This window comes from Eschrichtius robustus, chromosome 13 (genome assembly GCF_028021215.1).
Source record: "Eschrichtius robustus isolate mEscRob2 chromosome 13, mEscRob2.pri, whole genome shotgun sequence".
Taxonomy (NCBI): domain Eukaryota; kingdom Metazoa; phylum Chordata; class Mammalia; order Artiodactyla; family Eschrichtiidae; genus Eschrichtius; species Eschrichtius robustus.
Genome location: NC_090836.1, coordinates 106,768,305 through 106,791,317, shown reverse-complemented (window position 1 = coordinate 106,791,317; position 23,013 = coordinate 106,768,305). Strand labels below are relative to the sequence as shown.

Sequence of the window (23,013 nt, the reverse complement as noted above, 5' to 3'; positions counted from 1 at the left end):
TAACCCTTCCCTCCCTCTCACCCCTCGGCCTACAGTGGCCTGGCCCCACAATCCGCCTCTTGCTGAAAACCCCACAGGCCTGCTTTCTCTCCTATCTCCCCTCACCCCCTGGTTTCCTTGACAACTGGGGGTGTGGGGCAGATGAGTGTCCTGCTGTCAGGTGCTCCCCTAGCTGCCCTTGGTCTTCTCTCGCAGTCTATACTCTTCCTCTGCCCTCCACTCTGATCTTCCCTCGGCAGCACCCTGGTGTCTACCTGCCCTGTAATTCACTTACTTGTTGCTCACTGTTTAGGATCTGTCTTTCCCCCCAGAATGTAGGCTCCCTGTGGAGAGGGAGCTTTGCCTGTTTGGTTCACTGCTGTGTCCAAGGCCCTGGTGCTCAGTCGATGCTCAGCGTGTATTTGCTGAACCTTCATCTACAGACTGTTCACGCCCAACTTTCTTCAGAGCAGACCCTCTCCAACCTCCAGAGCAGATTGTAGGGGCAGAAGACCTGATTGTTCAGTTGACTGTCCGGATCTGGTGTAATTTTTGTGGGTAGGGTTTTGGGGTTTTGTTTGTTTGTCTGTTGTTGCTGTTGTTGTTGTTGTTTTGCTTCTAGTTATTTAACATCTATCAGTATATTTAGATTCTGTTTCATCCTGAGTCTGATTTGTTAAGTTTTATCTCTCTAGGAATACAAATCTATTTCTAAAGAATCAACTTTTCATTCTGTTAATCATCTCTATTTCTATTTTGTTTATTTCTTTCTACTGTTTTGGTTGTTGTTAAGATTCTTTTTCTTATTTCTTCAGCTGGGTACTCAACTCAATTTTTAGTCTTTCTCTTCTCTGACAATGAGTATTTAAGGTTATAAATTTCCAGGTGTGACTTTAGTTATGTCCAGTAAGTCTTGAAAAGTAGTATTTTTAATTTCATCTTGTTGATTTTCTAATATCAATTGTATTGTTTGCTTTAGGAATTGCTGAAAAATATGCTTACTTAAATTTTCAAATGTATACTAGGTTTTCTTTGGAGGGGGGACTAACCCTTAGCTACTGATTTCTTTTTTTATTGTGTTGTGGTCAGAAGGTGATCTGCATAATGCAGATATATATATATATGTATATATATATATATATATATATACATATATATATATATATATATCCATTATATCAAGATTGTTAATTGTATTATTCAAATATCCTATGTCCTTTATAATGTTCCGTTTGCTTGATTTATAAGTTACTAAAAGAAGTCGGATGGGCTTCCCTGGTGGCGCAGTGGTTAGGAATCCGCCTGCCAATGCAGGGGACACGGGTTCGAGCCCTGGTTCAGGAAGATCCCACATGCCGCAGAGCAGCTAGGTCCATGCGCCACAACTACTGAGCCTGCGCTATAGAGCCGGTACTCCGTGACGAGAGAGGCCACCGCGATGAGAGGCCTGCGCGTGGCAATGAAGAGTAGCCCCCGCTCACCGCAACTAAAAAAAGAAAGCCCACGTGCAGCCACGAAGACCCAATGCAGCCAAAAATAAATAAATAAATAAATAAATTTTAAAAAAAAGAAGTGGGATAAAATCCCACTTTAGCAGTCTCACCATGAAATTTTGCCAATTTGGGATTTATATGTCTTTCCAGACTTTGTTTTTAACGCTAACAGGTTTAGGAGTATTATAGCTTCCTGATAAATTATTCCTTTTATTATTATATGGTACCCTTCTTTATCCCTATGCTTTTTGCCTTAATTTTATTTTTTTTCCATAATTAGCCTAGGCACAGCACTTCTCTGTGAGTATTGACCTCGTATGTCTTTTCCCCTCATTTTCCTTTTATCCTTTCTACATCTTACATTCCTAGGTGTGCTTGTGGTAAATAGTATGTGTGGCCAGATTTTTGTGAAAACCAATCTTACAATTTTCAACTTTTGATGGTGTTTTATTGTGATTATTGATTACTGATATGTTTTCACTGATTTTTACCATCTTATTTTGTGTTGTCGGTTGGTTTTTTGTTTTTGTTTTTCCTCTGTGCTGCTTTTTTCTCCCTTTGGGCCCTCCATTTGATTGATCACATTATCTTTATTCCTTTTTCCCTCAACTCCCATTGTTTTGGAAGTCCAGCATTCTCTTTTTTTTTTTTTTTTTTTTACCTTTTAAGGAAAACTTTATATTCTAAAATTATTAAAAGGACATCATAAACCCATTCAATCATGCAGGTCCTTTAAACTTTGCTTCGAAAGTCTTAAGGAGAAAAATATATGGTACTGTGACTAGGGCATAGGCTGGAGAAAACTTTCTGATTTCTAATTTTTCTTCCCTTACCTTACTACTTGAGAGAAGTCAATACAATTTTCCATTTGTATAAATGAAAGGCCACAGTTTTTAACTCTTTTATAGTAATATTCCTTGAGCCAGAAGAAGATATATTTTCCACATTTTAGTTACATTTCAACAATTATGTATTATATGCCTATAGGGCTCATGTTCAATGGCAAAGTGAAGTGGATGGATGGTCTCAGATGTTTCCTTGTAAGATAGCGTGTCAAGAACTGGCTTATATATTATCCGTCCTCCAGACTGACATCACACTTCATAATAGCTTGGTATGATGATTGCTGTCAAAATCGCCTGCAAGGAAACATCCGTGCCACTGGGCCTGGCCGCGCCGCGGAGGGACCTCGCCGGGAAGGACGCGTGGGCTCGCGCAGGGGGAGCGGAGCCCCAGCGGGTGGCACCCACGCTGCCGCCTCGGAAGGGGGGCCCAGCATTCTCTTTCTATCATTTTCATAAACACACTTACATTTTCAGCATGTGGGATTAACAAAGCCTGAGGTTAATTACTGTCTCCACCCACCTCGTGCACTAGTGGGAGTTGAAGATGCTTTAGCTGCAGGTCTTTGTCCACATCGTCCTCACTCCAGTGAGGCTGCTTGAGGAGTCACATGTCAACCCGCTCTTTACTCACTTTCCTTCTGGCTTGAATTTTCTTCTTCCTGAAAGTAGTGACAAATTTCAGTCTTTGAAATGTCTTATTTCACCCTCATTTTGAGTGATAATTTAGCCAGTGTAGAATTCTAAATTGACAAATTATTTTTTTCTCAATACTTGGAAGACTTTTCTCTCTGTGTGCTGTATTCTGGGTAATTTTCCCAATTCTGACTTCCATCTCACTGATTCTGTTTGATTTTAATCTGCTGTTAATCCCATCCATAGGGTTGTTGTTGGTTTTTTTCCCATAGAATTTTAAATTTCAATGACCATAGGTTTTATTTCTGTAAGCCCTGTTTGGTACATTATCAGATCTCCTGCTCTTTCTTTATATTGGTTTTTTCTTTTTTGTTTAATGCAATTTTTAGATTTCTTTTGTCTTTAATTATTTTAAAAACATTTATTTTAAAATTCTAGTCAGTAGTTCCCTTATGTGAAATTTTTGGTGGTCTAATCCTGTTTGCGGTGTCCACCGACTCACTCACTGTAGGGGGACTGTAGGTTCTTTCTGTGACAGTGTCGTGACTTGGGGTTACGGACTCAGCTGGGCCTGTATTTATGTGGAAATCCTGGGCAGCCTAGATGTGTCCCTCAGAGGAGTACGACTAGCCCAGGACCTGTTTTATGTTAATTTCTTGGCTTGGTGGTCCTGGGGGCTACAAAGAGTAATACAGTTCAGACTCCAAAATTGTTGGGGACAGGCAGTGATTACAACTTCATAGGGAGACTTCTCCACAGCGAGATCACCACAAAGCTTTATGAAAATTGCTTAAATAAAAGAGAAATATAAGAATTATGAAAATAGATTACTCACCAGGTTTTTGAGCACTACATGTCATCCTAAGTGTGTGACACGTATTAACTCATTCAGTCATCACAAAATCAGTAAGCAAGCCCATTATTGTCCTCATGTAACAGATGAGGAAACAAAGCAAACTAGAAGTAACTTAACTTGTCCAGAATCACATGTGGCTCATCAGTGGAGAAACCAAGATTTGAAACACATCAGTGGGCATCTGACCCAAGCAGGACCAATGAGAATCCTGCCCTGGAGTCCTACTCTTGTAACTAAGGGAAGAAACCCTTTTTCTACTCTTGGGATTCACAGGAGAGATGTAGCTCGGCAACTGCTAGTGACCGAGATTCCAGCCTTGGGAAGAAAGCAACCCTGCAAGGAATATAGATACAGGAGACGAGGACAGTTCTGACGGAGCTTGAGCCCACAGACTTAGTCCCTGAAATCTGCTTTTCTTGCCTTTGGTTTCAAGAGCCCAGGGTCCCTAGAAGGGACTTTCCCTTCTAGGTTGAAAATCCATGGAAAAGAGAGGCTGAAGGGCTGGCCTTAGGGCAAGGGCCTCGATTGGAATACCAGCTCAGCCACAAGATACCCCAGTGGCCTGAGAAAGCCTCCTGGCTTCCCTATGTCTCCCTGTGAGCTCTGGTACGTTGGGTACAATGGTAGGGATTACTTCATTCCCTCCCTCATTCAGGCCACATACCAGAAACCTGCCTTTGGGCTGACAAGGTGGCTCCTGTCCCCCTGGGCTGTTGTGCAGGTTAGATGAGGTCCATGGATGTGACATGCTCACCATGTGCCTGGTACATAGTGAACACATTTTTGGTATAATCATAAAGCTAGCTCAGATTTGATTTCTGTCATCTCAACCACAGGAGTGCATTCTAATGCACATTCTTCGTGTATAGTGGCAAAACTTAGAGCCGTGAGAAGGGATGGCTGATCTTTGTTGTAAGTTCTTAGAAAGAGCATTAGCCTTAAAATATTATTTTAACAGTGAAATTAAGAGTGAGAAATATATGCCTAGTTAATTTCACACTTAGGATTCTACTTACCCTTTGGTTCAAGACTGTGAGTTTTGCCTACATGTTTACCTCTTCTTCCCAAAGGTCACTGACAATTTAAGAACTATGTGAGGTTTTTAAAATATTATTATGGTAAATAATATATAACATAAAATTTACCATCTTAACCATTTTTAAGTGTATAATACAGTAGTGTTAAAAGGAACAATATATTTTTTTGAATATAATGTCCATCCTAGTGTTAAAAGACAGACACATGGATTGTGAATAAAATCTGTGAAGACATGATACGGACGGATCAGAAGATGGAAAAGCCAACAAAAGCTGAAGAGTTGGCTGCACAGCCCTAATGTCACTGAGACTTCTGGGAAAGGGGCCAGCTGGGCACAGTGGGACCATGCTGGAGTGGGGTGGGATCAGCTGACTCCAGCTGCAGGGCACAGAACTGCTCCCTGAGTATAGTGGGCAGGGGACTGGAGAGACCCCTGGGCCAGAAGAGAAGTGGGGCTGTTATTGCAGGGAGGGAGGGACTTAGCTTTTTATGAAAGGTAATTCCTAGCCCCTCCTTCTCAACTTTCTGAATGACAGGGGATCCCCAGCCTACTTTCTGCCAGAGTCCCCTTGCACTCACACATCCCCACCCACCATCTTGAAGGGAAGCCCTCCTAGGGATAAATCCCTCTCAGTTCATTTTTTTGTTCTGATCAGTATTCCATTTTATGAAAAAACCACGTTGATATGCATATTTGGGTTGATTCTAGTTTGGGACAATTATGAATAAAACTGCTGTGAATATTTTTGCTAACTTTTAAAGAAACTGGCAAGCAGTTTTCCAGAATGATGATAGTACCATTTTACATTCCAACTTTTCCCATCTCCTCCACGTCCTTGCTAACACTTGGTATTTCCTGTCTTTTTAATTTTTAGCCATTCTAATGGATGTATAGTGGTATCTCCTTGTGTGATTAAATTTGCATTTCTCTGATGACTAATGATATTGAGCCTCTTTTCATATGCTTATTAGCCATTCACGTGTCTTTTGTGAAGTGTCCCTTCAAGTCCACTGACCATTTTTTTAAAAATGTGTAGTTCACCTAATTGAAATTTTGAAGCTCTTTATATATTGTGGGAACAAATTTTTTTGTAAGATACGTGTATTGCAAAAGTTCTCTAAAAAAATTAAAAAAATAAAAAAATAAAAAGTTCTCTAATTTTGTAGCTTCCTTTCACTTTCATAGTAGTTTCCCTCAAAGAACAGAAGTTTTTTATTATTATAGAGTGAGCTTATCTTTTTTCTTCTATCATTTATATTCTGTGTCCTATCTAAGAAATCTTTGCCTCCTGCAAGATCATAAAATTTTCTCCTGTGTTTTCAATGAGAAGTTGTAGTTTTAACTTTTCATTTAGTTCTATGATTAATTTCAAGTTAATTTTTATTCGTGGTGTCAAGAAAAGGTTGATGTTTGTATTTTCCCTTTTGGGGTGTCCAGTTGTTTCATTCCATTTTTAAATTATTTTAAAATATTTTTATTTACATTGTTTGGCAACCATCACCGCTATGTCCAGAACTTTTTCATCATGCCATATGGAAACTCTGTGCCCATTAAGTAGTAATGCTCCATTCCCCTCCCCGAGCCCCTGTAACCACTTTTCTACTTTCTGTCTCCACCACTATTTTAGGGACCTCTCAACACCATTTTTGAAGACTTTCCTTTCCCACTGAATTGCCTTTGCACTTTCTTTACTTTTCCTTTAATCTATATTTATAATTTTTTTAAATTTATTTATTTTATTTTTTACTTTTTTGGCTGCATTGGGTCTTCATTGCTGCACACAGGCTTTCTCTAGTTGCAGTGAGCGGGGGCTACTCTTGGTTGTGGTGTGTGGGCTTCTCACTGTGGTGGCTTCTCATGTTGTGGAGCACGGGCTCTAGGAGTGTGGGCTTCAGTAGTTGTGGCACGCGGGCTCAGTATTTGTGGCTCACAGGCTCTAGAGGGCAGGCTCAGTAGTTGCGGCGCACGGACTTAGTTGCTCTTCAGCATGTGGGATCTTCCTGGACCAGGGCTCAAACCCGTGTCCCCTGCATTGGCAGGCGGATTCTTAACCACTGTGCCACCAGGGAAGCCCTAATCTATATTTGTATACTTTCTCCAACACCACACTATCTTAACTTCTATAACTCTATACTACTCTTGAAATCAGAGAGTGTAAGTCCTACGACGTCATTCTTTTTTAATTTTGTTGGCTATTCTAGGTCATTTTTATTTCTATGTTTTAGAAGTTTTAGAATCAGCTTGTCAATTTCTACAAAAATTAAAAACCACCTGGGAATTTAATTGGGTATTGCATTGAGTCTATAAATATATTTAGAGAAAATGGGCTTCTTAACAACATTGAATCTTCTAATGTTTGAACATGGTATGTCCCCCATTTATTTTGTTTTCCTCAAGTATCTCAGCAAGGCTTAGTAGTTTTCAGGGTTGCATTCTTAAACATTTTGTTAAATTTGCTCCTAAGAATTTCATTATTTCACATTATTACGAATGAAATTTTAAAATTTCATGCTATAATTGTTTGTTGCTAGTATATAAAAATACAACTGATTTTTGTATGTAAATTTTGTAGCTTATAACCTTGTTAAATTCACTTCATTTTATAGTATTTTTGTAGATTCCTTAGGATTTTCTACATAAATAGTCAGCAAATAGCAAACTACTTCCTTATTTTGAATCTTTATGACTTTCATTTATTTTTCTTGCCTTGTTGCAATGACCACCAGTACAGTGTCATACGGAAGTGATAAGAGCAGGCATTCTTGCTTTGCTCTCAATCATCAATAGAAAATGTTTGCTATTTCACCATTAAGTATGTTATCTGAAGGTTTTTTTATAGATACCCTTTATCAGATTTAGAAAATTACCTTCTAGTCCTTGTCTGTAGAGTTTTTCATTATGAACAGATAGCTGACCCTCTTAAGGAACATTTTGATACCTTACCCAATAACTGCTTACATCCTATTGGCCAGAACTGGGTCTGGCTGCAAGTGAGGCTAGAAAATGATCTTTCTTAGGTGAGCACATTACTGCCTCCTAGAAAACCAGGGCTCTGTTAATAAGGAAGAAGGCATGATGGATATCAGAATAGGCAACTAGCAAGCTGCCACTGTGGGTATACAATTCTAGATTAGCAGTTATTGACATGCCACATTTTAAACTTACTATTCTATTGTCATCTTGTTGCCATTAAAATAAATACTGTTTTGAATTGTTATTCTTTCCGTAGGTAATTTGTTCCCTCTGGCTACTTTTCAGACCCTGTTGTCTTTAATATTATTCAATTTCAATATGATGTGCCTAGGTGTTCTTTTAGTTTTAGTTATCCAGTTTGCGATTTGTTGTTGATTCCTGAATCTGAGGAGTTATGTCTTTCATCAAATCTGAAAATTCTCTGCTATTATCTTTTTTAATATTGTATCTCCTCAGTATCTTCTTTTAAAAATATGTTAGACCTCATGTATGAAAACATTATGTGAAGGGAAATAAGCCATTCACAAAGGACAAACATTATATGACTCTACTGATATGAGGTTCCTAGAATAGGCAAATTCATAGAGACAGAAAGCAGAATAGAGGTTACCAGGGGCTGGAGAAAGGAGAGAATAGATAGTATTGTTAATGGGGACAGAGTTTCTCTTTGAGATAATGAACAAGTTCTGGAAATGAATAGTGGTGATGGTTCTACAACATTGTGAATATATTTTGTTAAATTATAAATTGTGAAAAATTTTAAAAGATTGAAATTTTTAATATATATTAGACCTTCTCACTGTAACTTCTATAAAATGGTCTCATCTCCCAGTCTAACTATTTTGTATTCAGTCTACCATCTTCTAGTTCAATAATTCTCAGCTGTGTCTTGTCTGCTATTAACCTGCCCATTGAAATTTCAATTATTATATTTTTCATTTCTAAAGTTACATTTCGTTCGTTTTAAAATCTATCAGATTCTTTCTTTTCCTTTATCCTTTTTTTCTGATGCTTTCTAACAGTTTCTCTTTCCTTGTTCAGGTTTTCAATTGCATCTTTTATCTCTGAGGCCATTTTTAGCATCCTTACATGTTTTGTGATTTTTAGATTGTGATCTCATGTTTGGTTAATCCAAACTGTGGTAAGCTGGAGGGATTGAACTCCTCCAGAGGTGATTTGCATTTGCTCCTGCTAGGTGCCTCAATGCTGCCAACATATAACCACTTCAACTCAATTCTAAACCACCCAGGTAGGGAATTCCCTTGTGGTCCAGTGGTTAGGACTCCACACTTCCACTGCTGGGGGCGCAGTTTCCATCCCTGGTCGGGGAACTAAGATCCTGCAAGCTGTGCAGTGTGACCAAAAAAAAACCCATCCAGTATATATTTAAAACCCACACCCATTTGAAGGTAAACGTCTGTACTTATGAATTCTGAAGGGAGATTTGATTTCTGTCTTGTGGTTAGTTTGTCACAAAATCTCTCATTTCTCTTTCCTGGAAAGATTTTTTTTCCTAGTCTTTGTAACCTTTTACTGAAATTACGGGTCTTTAATAATCCTGACTTTATGTGGGTATCAAAATACCAACTTCTTATATTGCATGGGCCCACATCCCTTTCTCTTGCCTTCTATGCATCCATTAAAACCCAGAGCTTTAAGCTCCTGGTATGGAGAATGTCCCTGATATCACACTTGCTTACCCTGTTGCTTTTAGTTTCTACTTACTATATTTTACTCAGCATTTTCAAGTGTTTTACAATAGAGGGGTTTTAGATTATATTGTTGGAAATCTGTTTTTCTCATTCAGCCACAGCAGTCAGCACATAGAAGTGTTTAACAATTGTTTGCTGGTCAGATATTAAATGAATCAATAAATGAACAGAAAGACATCCTGCATTTTATTTTATTTTTTTTTAATAAATTTATTTATTTATTTATTTATTTATTTTTGGCTGCATTGGGTCTTTGTTGCTTCACGCAGGCCTTCTCTAGCTGCGGCGAGAGGGAGCTACTCTTCGTTGCGGTGTGCAGGCTTCTCATTGCGGTGGCTTCTCTTGTTGTGGAGCACAGGCTCTAGGAGCACAGGCTTCAGTAGTTGTGGCACATGGGCTCAGTAGTTGTGGCTTGCGGGCTCTAGAGCGCAGGCTCAGTAGTTGTGGCGCACGGGCTTAGTTGCTCCGCGGCATGTGGGATCTTCCTGGACCAGGGCTTGAACCTGTGTCCCCTGCACTGGCAGGCGGATTCTTAACCACTGCGCCACCAGGGAAGTCCAACATCCTGCATTTTAAAATGTTTATTACACACATACCCACACACAACAAAGTATGAGGGTAAGGCACTAGGAATACAGCAGTGATCAAATGGGTCCCTCCTGGTCAAACACATCCTCTCATTCACTGAGAACTTCAGCACCCTGATGACAGGTTGTCTGCTCACTCCAAGTTCTGACACCCTCCATGTCTCTCCAAGTGATCCCTCACACCATGGCCTCCCAGTTCCTCCACCTCTCATCTCACTGACTGTAAAAGCTAGGGTTTAGGTGTAGATTATAGACCCACGTATGGCTAGTTTGAGCAGAAAGGTATTTAATACATGGAATTAGTGTCTACAAAGTCATTGGAAGTACTGAAAGTAGCACTTACCCTGAGCTGCTAGAAATATACTCTTCCCCCAACAATACCACAGAACTAGTCCCCTGGGGATTTGTTCTTTTTGCCACAGTCAGCAAACTGAGGTGTCAGAAAGCTGATACTCCAACTGCTGGCTCCAACAGACCACACCTCGGAGTCTGTATTTCCCAGCCCCTTTCACATCTAGGTAGGGCCATGTCACAGAGTTCTGGAATTGGTTTGGGTAGAAATGATGTGTGCCACTCCTAGGTCTAACCCATAAATACCTCCTGCTTATCCTGCATGCTCTCTGTTCACTCTTCTGCTGGCTGAATGTAGGCATCTAGGATGACCTTAAATCCACATGTCAAAAATGGCAGCACTTCCTTCAGCATGGGTCCCTAAATGCCTATATGGACCAGAGACTCACCTACCCCCATTCCTGCCTATGTTGCAAACTGGACTTTCTGTGAGCAAGAAATAAATGCCTATTGTATTGAGTCACTGAGATTTGGGGGTTTATCTGTTAAAGTAGCTGGTGTTTCCTCAACCGATATAGGAGACTCCATTGAGCTTTCCACCTTCAGAGTCCTTGTCTAGATCAGCAGGTAGTGTTGCACTGGCCAGCTGCTCAATATATCTATCTGAATAATATGCTTGAGAACCAGGGAGATTAATACAAAATAAATTCGCGTAACCACTGTATCCACTGTGGGATGGACAGTGGCCCCAAATGCATGACTTGCCTGACTTTCAAAGCCCAGCTCTCATCACTGGACTGTGGGGGCATCAGAATGTCCAAGAAGTGGCATTCGCTCAGAGCCAGTGCCCAACAACCCCTCAGAGCCTGAGGTGTCCCTTCCCCTAGTGCATGGCCATCCTGCCCAAAGGCCATACCTCCCTGCAGCGGAGGCCAGGGAGAAGACTTAGTACAGCCTAGGGTGTTTCTGCCAGGTCTTTCCCTCTGGCAGAGGGCTCCAGGTCTGTGAGTGACTCATGTCCAGGAATTGGAAGAGGAGCTCCATTGTGAGTCAAGTCTGGGCCATGTTCCCGAGACCCAGGGTCTTTCCACCACCACCCCCGCCTCCACTAGTGCTGCCCTCTGTTTTTGTCCTGGAGGGTAACTCCACTGGCCAGTGAGCCAAAAATCTCTGAGGCCACGCCATTCTGCCTGACACGATGGTGACAATACCTGCCTGGCCACGTGGCCCCTGCCACCCTAGCACCTTTTCATCCCATTTCATTTCTGTCCCACAGTGGCCGGCTCCCCAGAGCCTTGCAAGGGTGTTGCTGCTTCCCTTCCTTACTCCAAGGTCCACCTCAATGTCTCAATGAGCACATCCTCCAGGCCCTCACAGAGGACAGTTAGGGGACGACAGAGCAGGTCAAGCACAATACACTCCTATCCCTCTCTGTCTTTGGATGCCTTTTTCTGTACTAACCCAAAGAGTTTCCAGCATCTTGGCTTCATTCACATGGGCCGTCATGAGCACTGGTTTTAACAACCACAGCACAAACAGTCAACACCATCCTCGCCCCTCAGATCCAGAACCTGTGCTCAGTCCTGCCTGACTCAGGATCATTTTCCTCCAATATCCAGGGGACAGGAATGATGGTTGCTGAGGGCAAAGTGGACGGAGCAGACCCAGAGCAGGAGGTGGAGGCCTGCACAGATGGTCTTCGGTGTCCCGGGTCCCCCACATCCGCCAGTCCCAAGAACCACTGCAGAAGCCCTTCAGGTGGGCCAAGTGTTCTCCATGAAGCGGCTGGCCCACCCCGCTCACCCCAGGCAGGCCCAGGAAATGGGAGGCCCTCCCTTGCCCTAGGTGCCGGAAGAGCAGGCACGCACCGCTCACAGGGCCCCTCTCCTAACTGTGGGTGTTAGTTCCAAATTAGCAATGCCCAGAGCCACTTCCGCAGCCTGGCAGGATGCCTCGCACCGGGGCTCTGTCCCAAGCTGACCCTCCTGCCGGCTCCCGCAGCAAAGCCAAGAAAGGCTCACATCTCCAAAAGACTCTGGCGCCCGCAGAGCTCGGCTTTGAACAAACACAGCTGGCAGCGCATGCGCCCTCCCCCCACCCAGAGGTCAGGGCTGGGCTGGCTCTGCTGTCCCGTGTGCACACACCAGAACAGCCTCCAAAGACTGCAGGGGAAAGGGCCAGCCATTTGCATAACATTACAACCATCGGCCGGCTCTTCCAGAGAATAAGGGCAGGTCCTCCGCTGCCTGGGGTAGTTCCCAGCTTGCAGCAGAGAAGGAAGAAAGTGCTTTTGGTTGATTCCTTTTAAACTCCGATTCACAGCGCCAACCAGCTGTGATAGTTCCAATTACAAGTTCAAAGATTTCTGGGCCACGGAAAAACTTTCTGTCCTGGCCACCCACCCCATACTGCTCCCACGCACCGGCCCAGAAACCACACTGGAATGTGACACCAAGGGGGTGGCTCACTGGAGCCCCTTCCGTTCCCCACGAGGCCAGCAGCAGCCGCAAGCTCAGCCGTGTCTCTGGGAGTCGCTACCCCTCCAATTTTCTCCCCAACGCTGCCTCTCGTCTTGAGCTTTCATCTTTCACCAGCAAAATACCAGCTCCCCAACCAGGGCTGCAGTGGAAACTGTGTCTCGGCCCCCACCCCAGTGACCAGAGGCCTTTCAGGGGCCCTGTCCACTCTCCCACTGGCTCCAGGGTCAGTAACCACGGGAAGCCCTCCCCAACCAGCAGCCCGCATCCTGCTCTTCCTGAGGTCCGACCTTGTGGGGGACCCTGAAGCCTGAGAGCTGCCCTGGGGAGGGCTGGGGGTAGGCGACGAATGTCCTAGGGGAGCTGCTGTGGGGAGGCGCTCTGGGGGAGTTACGTGGGGTGTTCAGCTGCACTAAGATACCCACCTAACCATCCCCTGGGGCGTTCTCTTACTTTGAAACAACTAAACAAACTGCGGACCAAAAAGGTGAAGTCATTCGTCCAAAGCTGTGCAGTGATGGAGCCAGGACCGTCATCTCCGCTTTCGATGGGCCCTTCCCATTGGTGTAACGCGGACGCAGAGCAAACCCCAGATGCCCCTCTACACAGCACACACACGCCCCACCACGCACACCGCACATCACACACACAGACACATCACACACACACACACCCTGACACACAACAGACACACACATGAACGGAGGGGAAAGGGCTGGGAAGAAATTTTGACCTCCTGTTTCAAGAAAAACACCAAAAGGAGTGTTGAAGGAAAAGCCAGCAGCCCGCGGGCTCCACGGTTTTTGTTTCGATTCGCTCGTTCCACACTCTCCGGGTTCAGGCCTCTTAAGCAACACACCGCGCGCCGAGCGTGAACGCCGGCAGCCCGCTTGCGAGCACCTCCCCGGCCGCCCCGCACCTGGCGCCAACTGCCTCGGGGCGCAAAGCGGGTCGGAGCGCGCGCACGACCGCGCCGACCCCCCGCCCAGGCCGCCCGGGCCGGCCCCCCGCCGCCGGATCGCGACCCCGCCCCAACCCCGGTCAGAGAAGGCCTCGCCACACCCGCCGGGCCTGGTTCCCCATGCCCGGCCCTGAGCCCCGGCCCTGGGCGCGCCGCGCGGAAGTCACGGGGTCAGGGGGCGGGTCGCAGGGCGGGCCGGGGGCGGGGCCGGGCCAGGCGGAAGCGCCAGCAGAGGGCACTGCTGCCCACTGTTCCGCGTTCGCCCCTCCTCGGCCGTGAACTGCCTTCGTCCCGCTTCGCGGGCCCCCGCGGGTCAGTGTCCTGGGACTTCTGCCCCTGATCACGAGCCTGGGCCGGGACCTTTACGTGAAGAGGGTGAGATCTCCGCCTAAGAATCTAAAGGTGTCCTGGCCCTTGAGGGTCTCCAGGGAGTTAGATCCCAGGCTACGGGCTCCTGTGTTCTGTTGAGGTCAAGGCTCTCAGGGTGCCGAGTTCGCTGGGACTTCAGGAAAGGAGTCGTCTCAGTCGGGGGAGTATTTGGGTCTGGGGTCTCAGGTAGTGCCTAGGTCTGAGGTCTCAGGGGAGGGTAGTGCCTAGGTCTGAGGTCTCAGGAGAGGTTAGTGCCCGGGTCTGGGGTATCAGAAGTTAGTGCCTGGGTCTGGGGTATCAGGGGAGGGTAGTGCCTTGTGTCTGGGGTATCAGGGGAGGGCAGTGCCTTGGGTCTGGGGTTTTGGGATAGAGCTTTCTGGAACCAGTTTGCCTTCTCTCCCAAGGGTCTCTTGTTACAGGCCTGTCTGTGCCGTGTGCCATGGTGGCTCTGTGGACCCTCACTCTGGCCTTGGCCGCTGGCCTGGCTGCTACCAGCCCACCTAACATTGTGCTGATCTTTGCTGATGACCTGGGCTATGGGGACCTGGGCTCCTATGGACACCCCAGTTCCACCACCCCCAATCTGGACCAGCTGGCCGCAGGGGGTCTGCGGTTCACGGACTTCTACGTGCCTGTGTCTCTGTGCACACCCTCCCGGTGAGCAAGGAGACCGGGAGCGCTCACCCCAAATGCCCACCCCTGCCCATCCAGTTCCTCCCAGATTCACTCTGGGTTGCAGAGGGAGGAAGAGGGTCTCCATCTCTCTATGGAGAAGTTCACGTCTCTTTGTTTTTGTCCTCTCTCTCCCCTTCTCCTTGTGTTCATCTCAATCACTTTTGCTCTGTCTCACGGACTCTGTGACTTGTCCTATAGGGCTGCCCTCCTGACCGGCCGACTCCCAGTTCGGATGGGCCTGTACCCTGGCGTTCTGGAGCCCAGCTCCCGAGGGGGCCTGCCCCTGGAGGAGGTGACCCTGGCTGAGGTCCTGGCTGCCCGAGGCTACCTCACAGGGATAGCTGGCAAATGGCACCTTGGGGTGGGGCCTGAGGGGGCCTTTCTGCCCCCCCACCATGGCTTCCATCGGTTCCTGGGCATCCCATACTCCCATGACCAGGTAGGAACCACAGGGGTCCTTCCCCTTGACCCTACAGCCCCAGCCCACAGCCCAGACCTCTGAAGGAGCTGCTCCCCCAGGGCCCTTGCCAGAACCTGACCTGCTTCCCGCCGGCCACCCCCTGCGATGGCGGCTGTGACCAGGGCCTGGTCCCTGTCCCTCTGTTGGCCAACCTATCGGTGGAGGCACAGCCCCCTTGGCTTCCTGGACTTGAGGCCCGATACGTGGCCTTCGCCCGTGACCTCATGGCTGATGCCCAGCGCCAGGGCCGCCCGTTCTTCCTGTACTACGCCTCCCACGTGAGTGATCGTGGCCCCCCCACCCCCGAGCCCAGGGCTGCCCGTGACCCCTACCTGCTGCTAACTCCAGTCTCCATCCCCAGCACACCCACTATCCCCAGTTCAGTGGGCAGAGCTTTTCGGGGCGCTCCGGCCGAGGGCCGTTTGGGGACTCCCTGATGGAGCTGGATGCGGCTGTGGGGGCCCTGATGACGGCTGTGGGGGACCTGGGGCTGCTCGGAGAGACACTGGTCTTCTTCACTGCAGACAACGGGTACTCTGGCAGGGGGCAGAGGACGCTGGTCGATCCCTCACAGGGTCCTGGGGTCTTCCCATCTTGACTGCTGGCCGAGGACGTAGTGGGATAAGGGGGTCTCGGGAGATGCTGGCCATATGTGGTGACACCAGGTGCATGTGTGTGGGAGGCTGGGGGCCACGAGTACATGGAGGTGCTTGTCTTGGTAGGACAGGGAGCGGACAGGCACATGCTGGCCGTTTCTGGGCAAAACGTGTAACTCAGAAGTCTGGGGCTGGGCTCACTGGGGCAGGCCAGAGGCCCTGGGCTCCTCATCGCAGATAACCTCTCGTGCGTTCCAGACCTGAGACCATGCGGATGTCCCACGGCGGCTGCTCTGGCCTCCTGCGATGCGGAAAGGGAACCACTTTCGAGGGGGGTGTCCGAGAGCCTGCCTTGGCCTTCTGGCCAGGCCACATTGCTCCCGGTCAGTCTTCAGGCCTTCTCCTCCTGGACTCTTGGCCCCATCTCCCCAACCCTGATCACAAATGGAGTGACTGTACAGCCCTCTACCCGCAGGTGTGACCCACGAGCTAGCCAGCTCCCTGGACCTGCTGCCCACCCTGGCAGCCCTGGCAGGGGCCCCACTGCCCAATGTCACCTTGGATGGTGTTGACCTCAGCCCCCTGCTGCTGGGCACAGGCAAGGTAGGGCCCGTGACCTCATGACCCCAGCTCCCCCAACCCCCCCCGGCCCCCCCACAACTTACCCTCCCCGGGAGTGCATATGGGCAGCAACTGAAGTCCCTGGGACCAGGCAGACCCTCTGCTGAGCAGCGCCCAAGTGGTGCCGCCCCTGGGGCTCTCAGGTGGGCAGGGAGCCACTGCACATCCAGGGCCCAGCGCAGAGCTGAGGCTCTGGGTATGTGCAGACCCCCGACTTTGCCCCCAGAGCCCCCGGCAGACCCTCTTCTTCTACTCGGCCTACCCAGACGAGGTCCGAGGGGTCTTTGCTGTGCGGAGCGGGAAGTACAAGGCACACTTCTTCACCCAGGGTAACTTCCTCTCCCCCAGCCCTGCCCACCCCTCGTAGCCCCAGAGCCCACACCCCCCCTTTGCCCTGTGCACAGATGTGCCCCCCTCCCCAGGCTCTGTCCACAGCGACACCACTGCGGACCCTGCCTGCCATGCCTCTAGTCCTCTGACTGCCCATGAGCCCCCGCTGCTCTTTGACCTGTCTGAGGACCCTGGTGAGAACTACAACCTTCTGGGGGGTGTGGCTGAGGTCGCCCCAGAGGCGCTGCAGGCACTGAAGCAACTTCAGCTGCTCAAGGCCCAGTTTGATGCTGCCGTGACCTTCAGCCCCAGCCAGATAGCCCGGGGCGAGGACCCTGCCCTGCAGGTCTGCTGTCAGCCCAGCTGCACCCCCAGGCCATCCTGCTGCCACTGCCCTGAGCTCCAGCCCTGAGAGCATAGGCGGAGGCCAGCCCCACGCCCCTCGCCCCACCCAGGCACGTGATGGTCCATTGCTGTGCTGTGGGTGTGTAGAGGTGGTTTGTACCTGAGAATGCTAATAACACCAGCTGACACTTGTAGGTGTGATAATTCACATGATCCTTGTGATAGCCCTGAGATAGGTGTTGTTCTGCCCGTTACAAATGAGGAACCTGAGGCGTGGAGAGGTCCAGCAACTTGTCTGAGGTCACCCGGCCAGTGAGAGGTTGGCTCCGGAAGCTGCCCCCCTCCCCCTGGTGATTGCTTGTGTCAGTGCAGACAAGCGTGGTGGTGAGTGTGGGCACACCTGTTCACAGGGGCAATACTAGGTGCTTTTATGTGCCAGGACGGGGTGAGGAGGGGGCGAGGGCATGGCGGACAGCAGACCCCGAAGACGCAGAGTGCCCATAAGAGCCAGGTTTTCCCCGGGGAAGAAGCACAGGAACTGGACCGCCCTGGCTGTTAGAAACCTGTCTGGAGGAGGGTGAGGAGTTGCAGTCTACGTGGTGAAGTGGGCTGGGGAGCCCTGCCAGCTCTGAGGAAGGCACGTCAGCAGCTCCAGAGACTTCCCCTCGGCCCCCAATGCCCCTTCCAAAACTCTGCGTTTCCTACCTGCACACACATTTCCAGTCTCCTGGCTTCACCTCTGCCCCTAGGGGAGCCATTCCCCACCCGGCAAAGTGATCTCTTAAAAACAAGCAGGTTTGGCTCCATTTGTGTTCAAAACCGCAGGCTTCCTATCATGCTCAGAGTAGAACCCAGACTCCTTGGAGTGGCCCACCATGCCCCACCCCACAGCCCTCGTCCGTCAGCCCTGGCAGCTGGCCGGGTTGCTCATCATCAGGGCAAGATGCTCATCCTTGACTCTGTCTGGCACCTTCTCTGCAGAAGGGGCCCCCTGCCTGCCCACCCGCTGGCATCTGCGTGGTGGCATGTAGCCCTCCTGGGGTCCCCTTGTGTGTGTACCGATTCAGGGCCACGTGCTCCTAGAGCGGCTGTCACACCCCACATGCTCCCTCAGCGTTGGTTGAGTGAGAAGAGTGCAGTCTGGGTGCTCAGGACCCCGAGCGGGTGTCCTGTCCTCATGGTAGACCAAACAGCCATCCCCCTCCTACTAACGGTCCTCACTTTTTCACTGGTGGGCAGAGGCCCCGTGACCTCTGAGGTACAGGCTCTCCTAGTCCCAGGAGGTAGTAGCCAGTCTGAGCCAATCACAATCCAGTGATTGGTCCAAGAGAGGCGTGTGACCAAGGGTCCTGGTCAGTGAAGCGTCAGGGGCAGTCTGCTGGAATCCCCGGGTCTTCTGCACCACTCATCCTCCAGGGGTGGTGAGGACGGTGCTGCAGCACCACTGGCCCTGACCAGACATCGTGCAGCCACTAAACGAGTGTCTCCAGCCATGTACCTCCAGAGCTCACAATGTAAGAAAATAAACCAGCCTATTTAAGCCACTGCTGCTGGCTTGTCTATTACTGGCAGCTGAAAGCAGTCTTGCTGGAATGACGTGTGAACGGGACGTGTAGAGGGCATGTGTATGTGTGCAGGGGTCCTCCTGAGTGAGCCTGTGGTGTCAGATACCGTGTGCTGAGGCCCCGTCTGTGTTCTCCATGTGACTCTCCCATCACTTCTCGTCTGGTTTGGAGGCTGCACTAACCATGCCCCACATCCTGCTGTATCTTGGAGCTGCCCCCTTAGGGCAGTGGTTTCCTTGGGGGCCCCTTCAGCCACTGGCGCTGACATAAGGAGGGCCCACGTGCATGTGTGGTCTGGGCATGCCCACCCCCTGCAGCCTGCAGCTTCTCTTCCAGGGGGCCTGCAGTCACCTGGAGGTGCCCTGGTTTCAGGATGAGGACAGAGGAATGGAAGCAGGTGCACGATCTCCGTATCACATCCAAAGATCAGACACTCCAGCAGGAATAAATGAATGCCAGCACCCGGGCATCGCCTGCAGGCGCCTTGCCCAGGTCTGTTGCCCAGCTGGGTGGTGAGCATCACGGTGTTAGTTCCACGGACCTTTACTCACCACCCAGGGCTGTGCTTGGGGCTGGGGCACAAATCGACAGAGGGCACTCACCCCTGCTCCTGTGGTGCTTAATGTCTAGCGAAGGAGATGAACATCAACCCTGCTGCGCACTCAGACCGAGTGGAGTTCAGTGTGACAGAAACTCAACTTCCCAAGTTTTGGTGTGTGGGTATTGCCTGGGAACAACGATCGGGAACCGTCAGGTGCTACAGAAGTTCTCCGTCTTGACGGGGTGGGGGTGGGGGGGGGTGGAAACGTGGTGCACAGATACGTATAATGCACTCGAGCTACACACTTGAGTGTGTAGCTTGAGTGCCCTTTATGATGCCATGTATATTTTATACTTCAATAGAAATAAAATATTAATCGTGATTGTGTCAACTGTATCTCGAGAAAACTGGAAGAAAAAAATTTAACCGTAGTAAATACCACAAAGGGAGAGTGCTTGGTGCTACAAAAGTGCAACTGCGGGGCGGGGCAGGGGTGCAGGAAATGATTGAACCAGTTAGGGCTGCTTCCCCGTCTGCTGAGACCTGACGGGTGTTCACTCCACCCTCTCAACGCAAGGTTCTCCCCCACCCCCTCCACTTTTGGTCTCGCTGTGATGCTTTGAGAGCAGAAAAGCTTGTTTCTCATCATTTTAGCTGCTTTAGTGCGATGCACCCTCTTTGTAGAGGCACCGGTATGCACACGTGCTCTCCCACGTTCGTGCACATGCGCCCGCAGACGGGCCTGCATACTTGACACAGACATGCACACGCTCACGCGTATTCATACACACGCTCACAGCCACAAATGCTGTCTGCGATGTCCCTCCTCTGCTGCTGTTGATTTGAAAAGCAGCCCTTTTCCTGCGAGCCTAAGACCGTCCACTCCCACCGAGCGGTTTCCCCAGGGCGGCCAGCACCCTCTGGAAGGCGCTCGTGTGTTTGGAAGGGACAGAACGCCGCGCTGTGGGCGCTGTGGTTTCCCTCAGGAGGGAAGAAGAGACCCCGGACACGCCCCTCCCGCCCCCGTGACCGTGACTGTGAACCCCGCATCTTACCTGCGGGTGTTGGACTCGACCCTGACCCTCGTCACGGCTGGACACTGCCTGCGGGATGTCTGGAGAGTCCTGCCAGCTCCTGGACCCCAGGCCTGGTGTAGGCAGGGCAGTAACAGAGGGAGGAGGGCGTTTATTTGTGCCCCCAGCTCCTTGGCTCCTTCGTGTGAAGACCTCCCCTCAGGCGGGCGCAGCCCTGGGGGCAGAGGCATGACGGCCTCCATCCTCCTCGGCAGCTCCCCACACCCCGGGCCGAGCTGCCCAGGGGCCCTCTGCAGGGTCCCTTTTTGTGCCTTCTTTTCCACCCGGGAGTCCCCAGCACCCTCCCAATAAATTCCCTTTGGGCTAAGTTACCCAGAGTCAGCGTCTATAGGTCGGTTGCAGCCACAGAAGAAAACAATTACTAACCCACCCTCCTCATCCCAGCAAATGTGGGCCAGCGGTGACAGGAATGGGCCGTGGTCCCTGCCATCCAGGGTGACGGCGCTGCCACAGACAGGTTCAGTGTAATGTGCTGAGTGCTTGCGGTGGAGGATGGGCCACTGCCTCCTGGAGACACTGGGGCAGAGCCCTGGGGTCCACCTGTGCCCACCCTGCCATGTGGCCACAGGGACATGTGCCCTACTAAACAGCATGACCCTCTCCCTCTGCTTCGCCACCCGTGACTTGACAAATCACCCGCCCTGAGACACTTCCTCCCGTGAGGACAGTCCAGTCCCTCACAGGGGGGCGGCGGGGGGGTCCCTGAGGAAGGACGGGGCGAGGTCCTGGTGGCTGGCGGCGCTGAGGCTGCTGACTCCACCCACCTCCCCGCGGGGAGAGCAAGGCTGCAGACACCTCACCGGGCCGTCAGGCTCCTCGCCCGGTGACCTCATGCAGGACGCCCCAGCAGGGCACAGGGGCTCCTGCTCTACAGGGCTCCGGTCTGTCTGCGGGCTGCCGAGTGTGGGTGTGGGGGGCCAGGCCCCTCCCCGTCAGGTAGATGCCAGGGGCCGGCCGCTCTCGTCTGCTCCAAATCTGTACAAAGAAGAAACAAAAATAAAGTTGTCCTTATGTCATCAACCCAGATGATGGCTGAGGCAGCTTTTAGGGCTACATTGTTTTATCCTCCTCCCTGCGAAGCTGAGAGGGCGTGGTACTCGGTGCAGCTGACTTTGGATTATGTGGGTGCTGCCACAGGACAGCACCCAGGACGTGGGACAGGGCCTGTATGCTGGGTTTATGCTAATTCCGTAAAACATGAGCCAGGTGTGGGGGGCACATTTGGGGAGAGACCCTATGCTGTGCATCAACTGCCGTCCCACACGCACCTCACACCTCCACACATCCCGCCACACCTGCAGACCAGGTGAGGCCATCTCAGGGCGGGTGTCTCAGGGATGGGGGGCCGTCTCAGGGATGGGGGTGCCTGGTACCGTTGCTCTGCTCAGCACCAAGACAAAGTTCCTTAACAGTCCCTCTTCGGGAGTGCCATTTACTTCCCCATCACCCTCACCCTGGGTTGGGGGGGGGATACCTGGAGCCCCCTGGGTGGGTTTTACTCTCTGTGCTTCTTTTGGGAATGTCAGGATGGCTGCTCAGCTTTAAAGGGTCAGCAGCCTGGGCGTGTCTTCTGACCTTTGCTGCAACTGGCTGGGCAGTCCCGAGAGGGCTTGCTTCTCCCCTCTGCTCTCAGCCCGCAAACGAGGTGCTCTAAAGGGCAAGGGGTGAACGCTCCTGGGGTGGTCCTCAACCAGGGGGGGCCAGGAGCCAGCAGGTGAGTGTCCCTGCTTCCCATCCTTCGGGTATATGGTTCAGGGAAGAACTTTTATGCTTCGCAGAAGGGCACCCAGCCTTAAGGATGGGCCTTACACTGGCTTTTGCTCCCTCCCTACGTCACTCGAGCCCTCTCCTCACTACAGCACACAGTGGGGCTTTTACAAAACCAGCTGCCTGCCCCTCTGCCCTTGTATGTCCTCTTGCATGGGACTGAGCACAATGCCCAGAGATACAGCAGCCCTCAGGCAGTCATGAGGACAAAGACCACACACTTAGGACACAGGACCAAGGGAAGGAGCCTGCTGTGCTCGATGTCACCTTCTAGAAGCCACACCAGCCTCCAGGCCTCCTGCGGCACAAGAAATGCCCCGATTTATTAGACTGTCTTCCTGGGCATTTCTCTCAGAGCTGAATGCTCTGCGTCCCACCTATCACACGAACCACTGTTGAAACATTCCCAGTGACATCCAGAAAGAAGGGTGCTCTTGACATGCAGAATATAAAATCCAGGGTGTACATGTATTTTTTTTTACCTTATTGATTATATTTTTGAATCTACGATTATGTTTTTCTCCTTTTCTTGCCACTCAAACATTTTAAATCATGAATCTCTTGGTCAGCGGTTTCATAGCTAGAATCTGAGCTGAGACCACCATTCTTTATTTTATAATGATCTTAGCTCCTTTGCCTTAATCTTTTTGCCCTAAATTATTTCTTGACTCTCCCAATCTCTTTCTGGCCTCAAACAAAATAAAATAAAACTCATATATAGGAAGGAAACCGGAAAAAAAAATACACCAAAATATTAGCGATCTTCTTTAAGTTGAAAAGATACACTCACTGGAGCCCTGCTCT

General features: G+C 49.9%; 1 protein-coding gene across 4 annotated transcripts; it reads left to right on the top strand.

Moving 5' to 3' along the window:
- The first annotated feature begins 14,059 nt into the window (after positions 1 to 14,059).
- On the top strand, positions 14,060 to 18,786 carry ARSA (arylsulfatase A). 4 transcript variants are annotated; one of them, XM_068561253.1, is made up of 9 exons: positions 14,060 to 14,221; positions 14,635 to 14,872; positions 15,089 to 15,329; positions 15,410 to 15,628; positions 15,712 to 15,881; positions 16,205 to 16,329; positions 16,422 to 16,549; positions 16,794 to 16,896; positions 16,990 to 18,786. In XM_068561253.1, exons 2-9 carry the CDS (start codon positions 14,655 to 14,657, stop codon positions 17,307 to 17,309), a joined length of 1,524 nt encoding a protein of 507 aa, XP_068417354.1. In that variant the 5' UTR covers positions 14,060 to 14,221; positions 14,635 to 14,654; the 3' UTR covers positions 17,310 to 18,786. The 4 variants fall into 4 exon arrangements, with proteins under 4 accessions (XP_068417354.1, XP_068417356.1, XP_068417353.1 ...); XM_068561255.1 differs by having other exon boundaries at positions 14,620 to 14,872; positions 17,682 to 18,786; XM_068561252.1 differs by having other exon boundaries at positions 14,620 to 14,872.
- The last annotated feature ends 4,227 nt before the right edge of the window (positions 18,787 to 23,013 follow it).

What these genes read in the sequence shown, in the direction of transcription:
- ARSA (XM_068561253.1), top strand. Translation starts at nt 14,655, where the DNA reads ATGGTGGCTCTGTGGACCCTCACTCTGGCCTTGGCCGCTGGCCTGGCT. An exon ending in GCCAGGCCACATTGCTCCCG is followed by an intron (nt 16,330 to 16,421) that starts GTCAGTCTTCAG and finishes CTCTACCCGCAG; the next exon opens with GTGTGACCCACGAGCTAGCC. An exon ending in TGCTGCTGGGCACAGGCAAG is followed by an intron (nt 16,550 to 16,793) that starts GTAGGGCCCGTG and finishes CTTTGCCCCCAG; the next exon opens with AGCCCCCGGCAGACCCTCTT.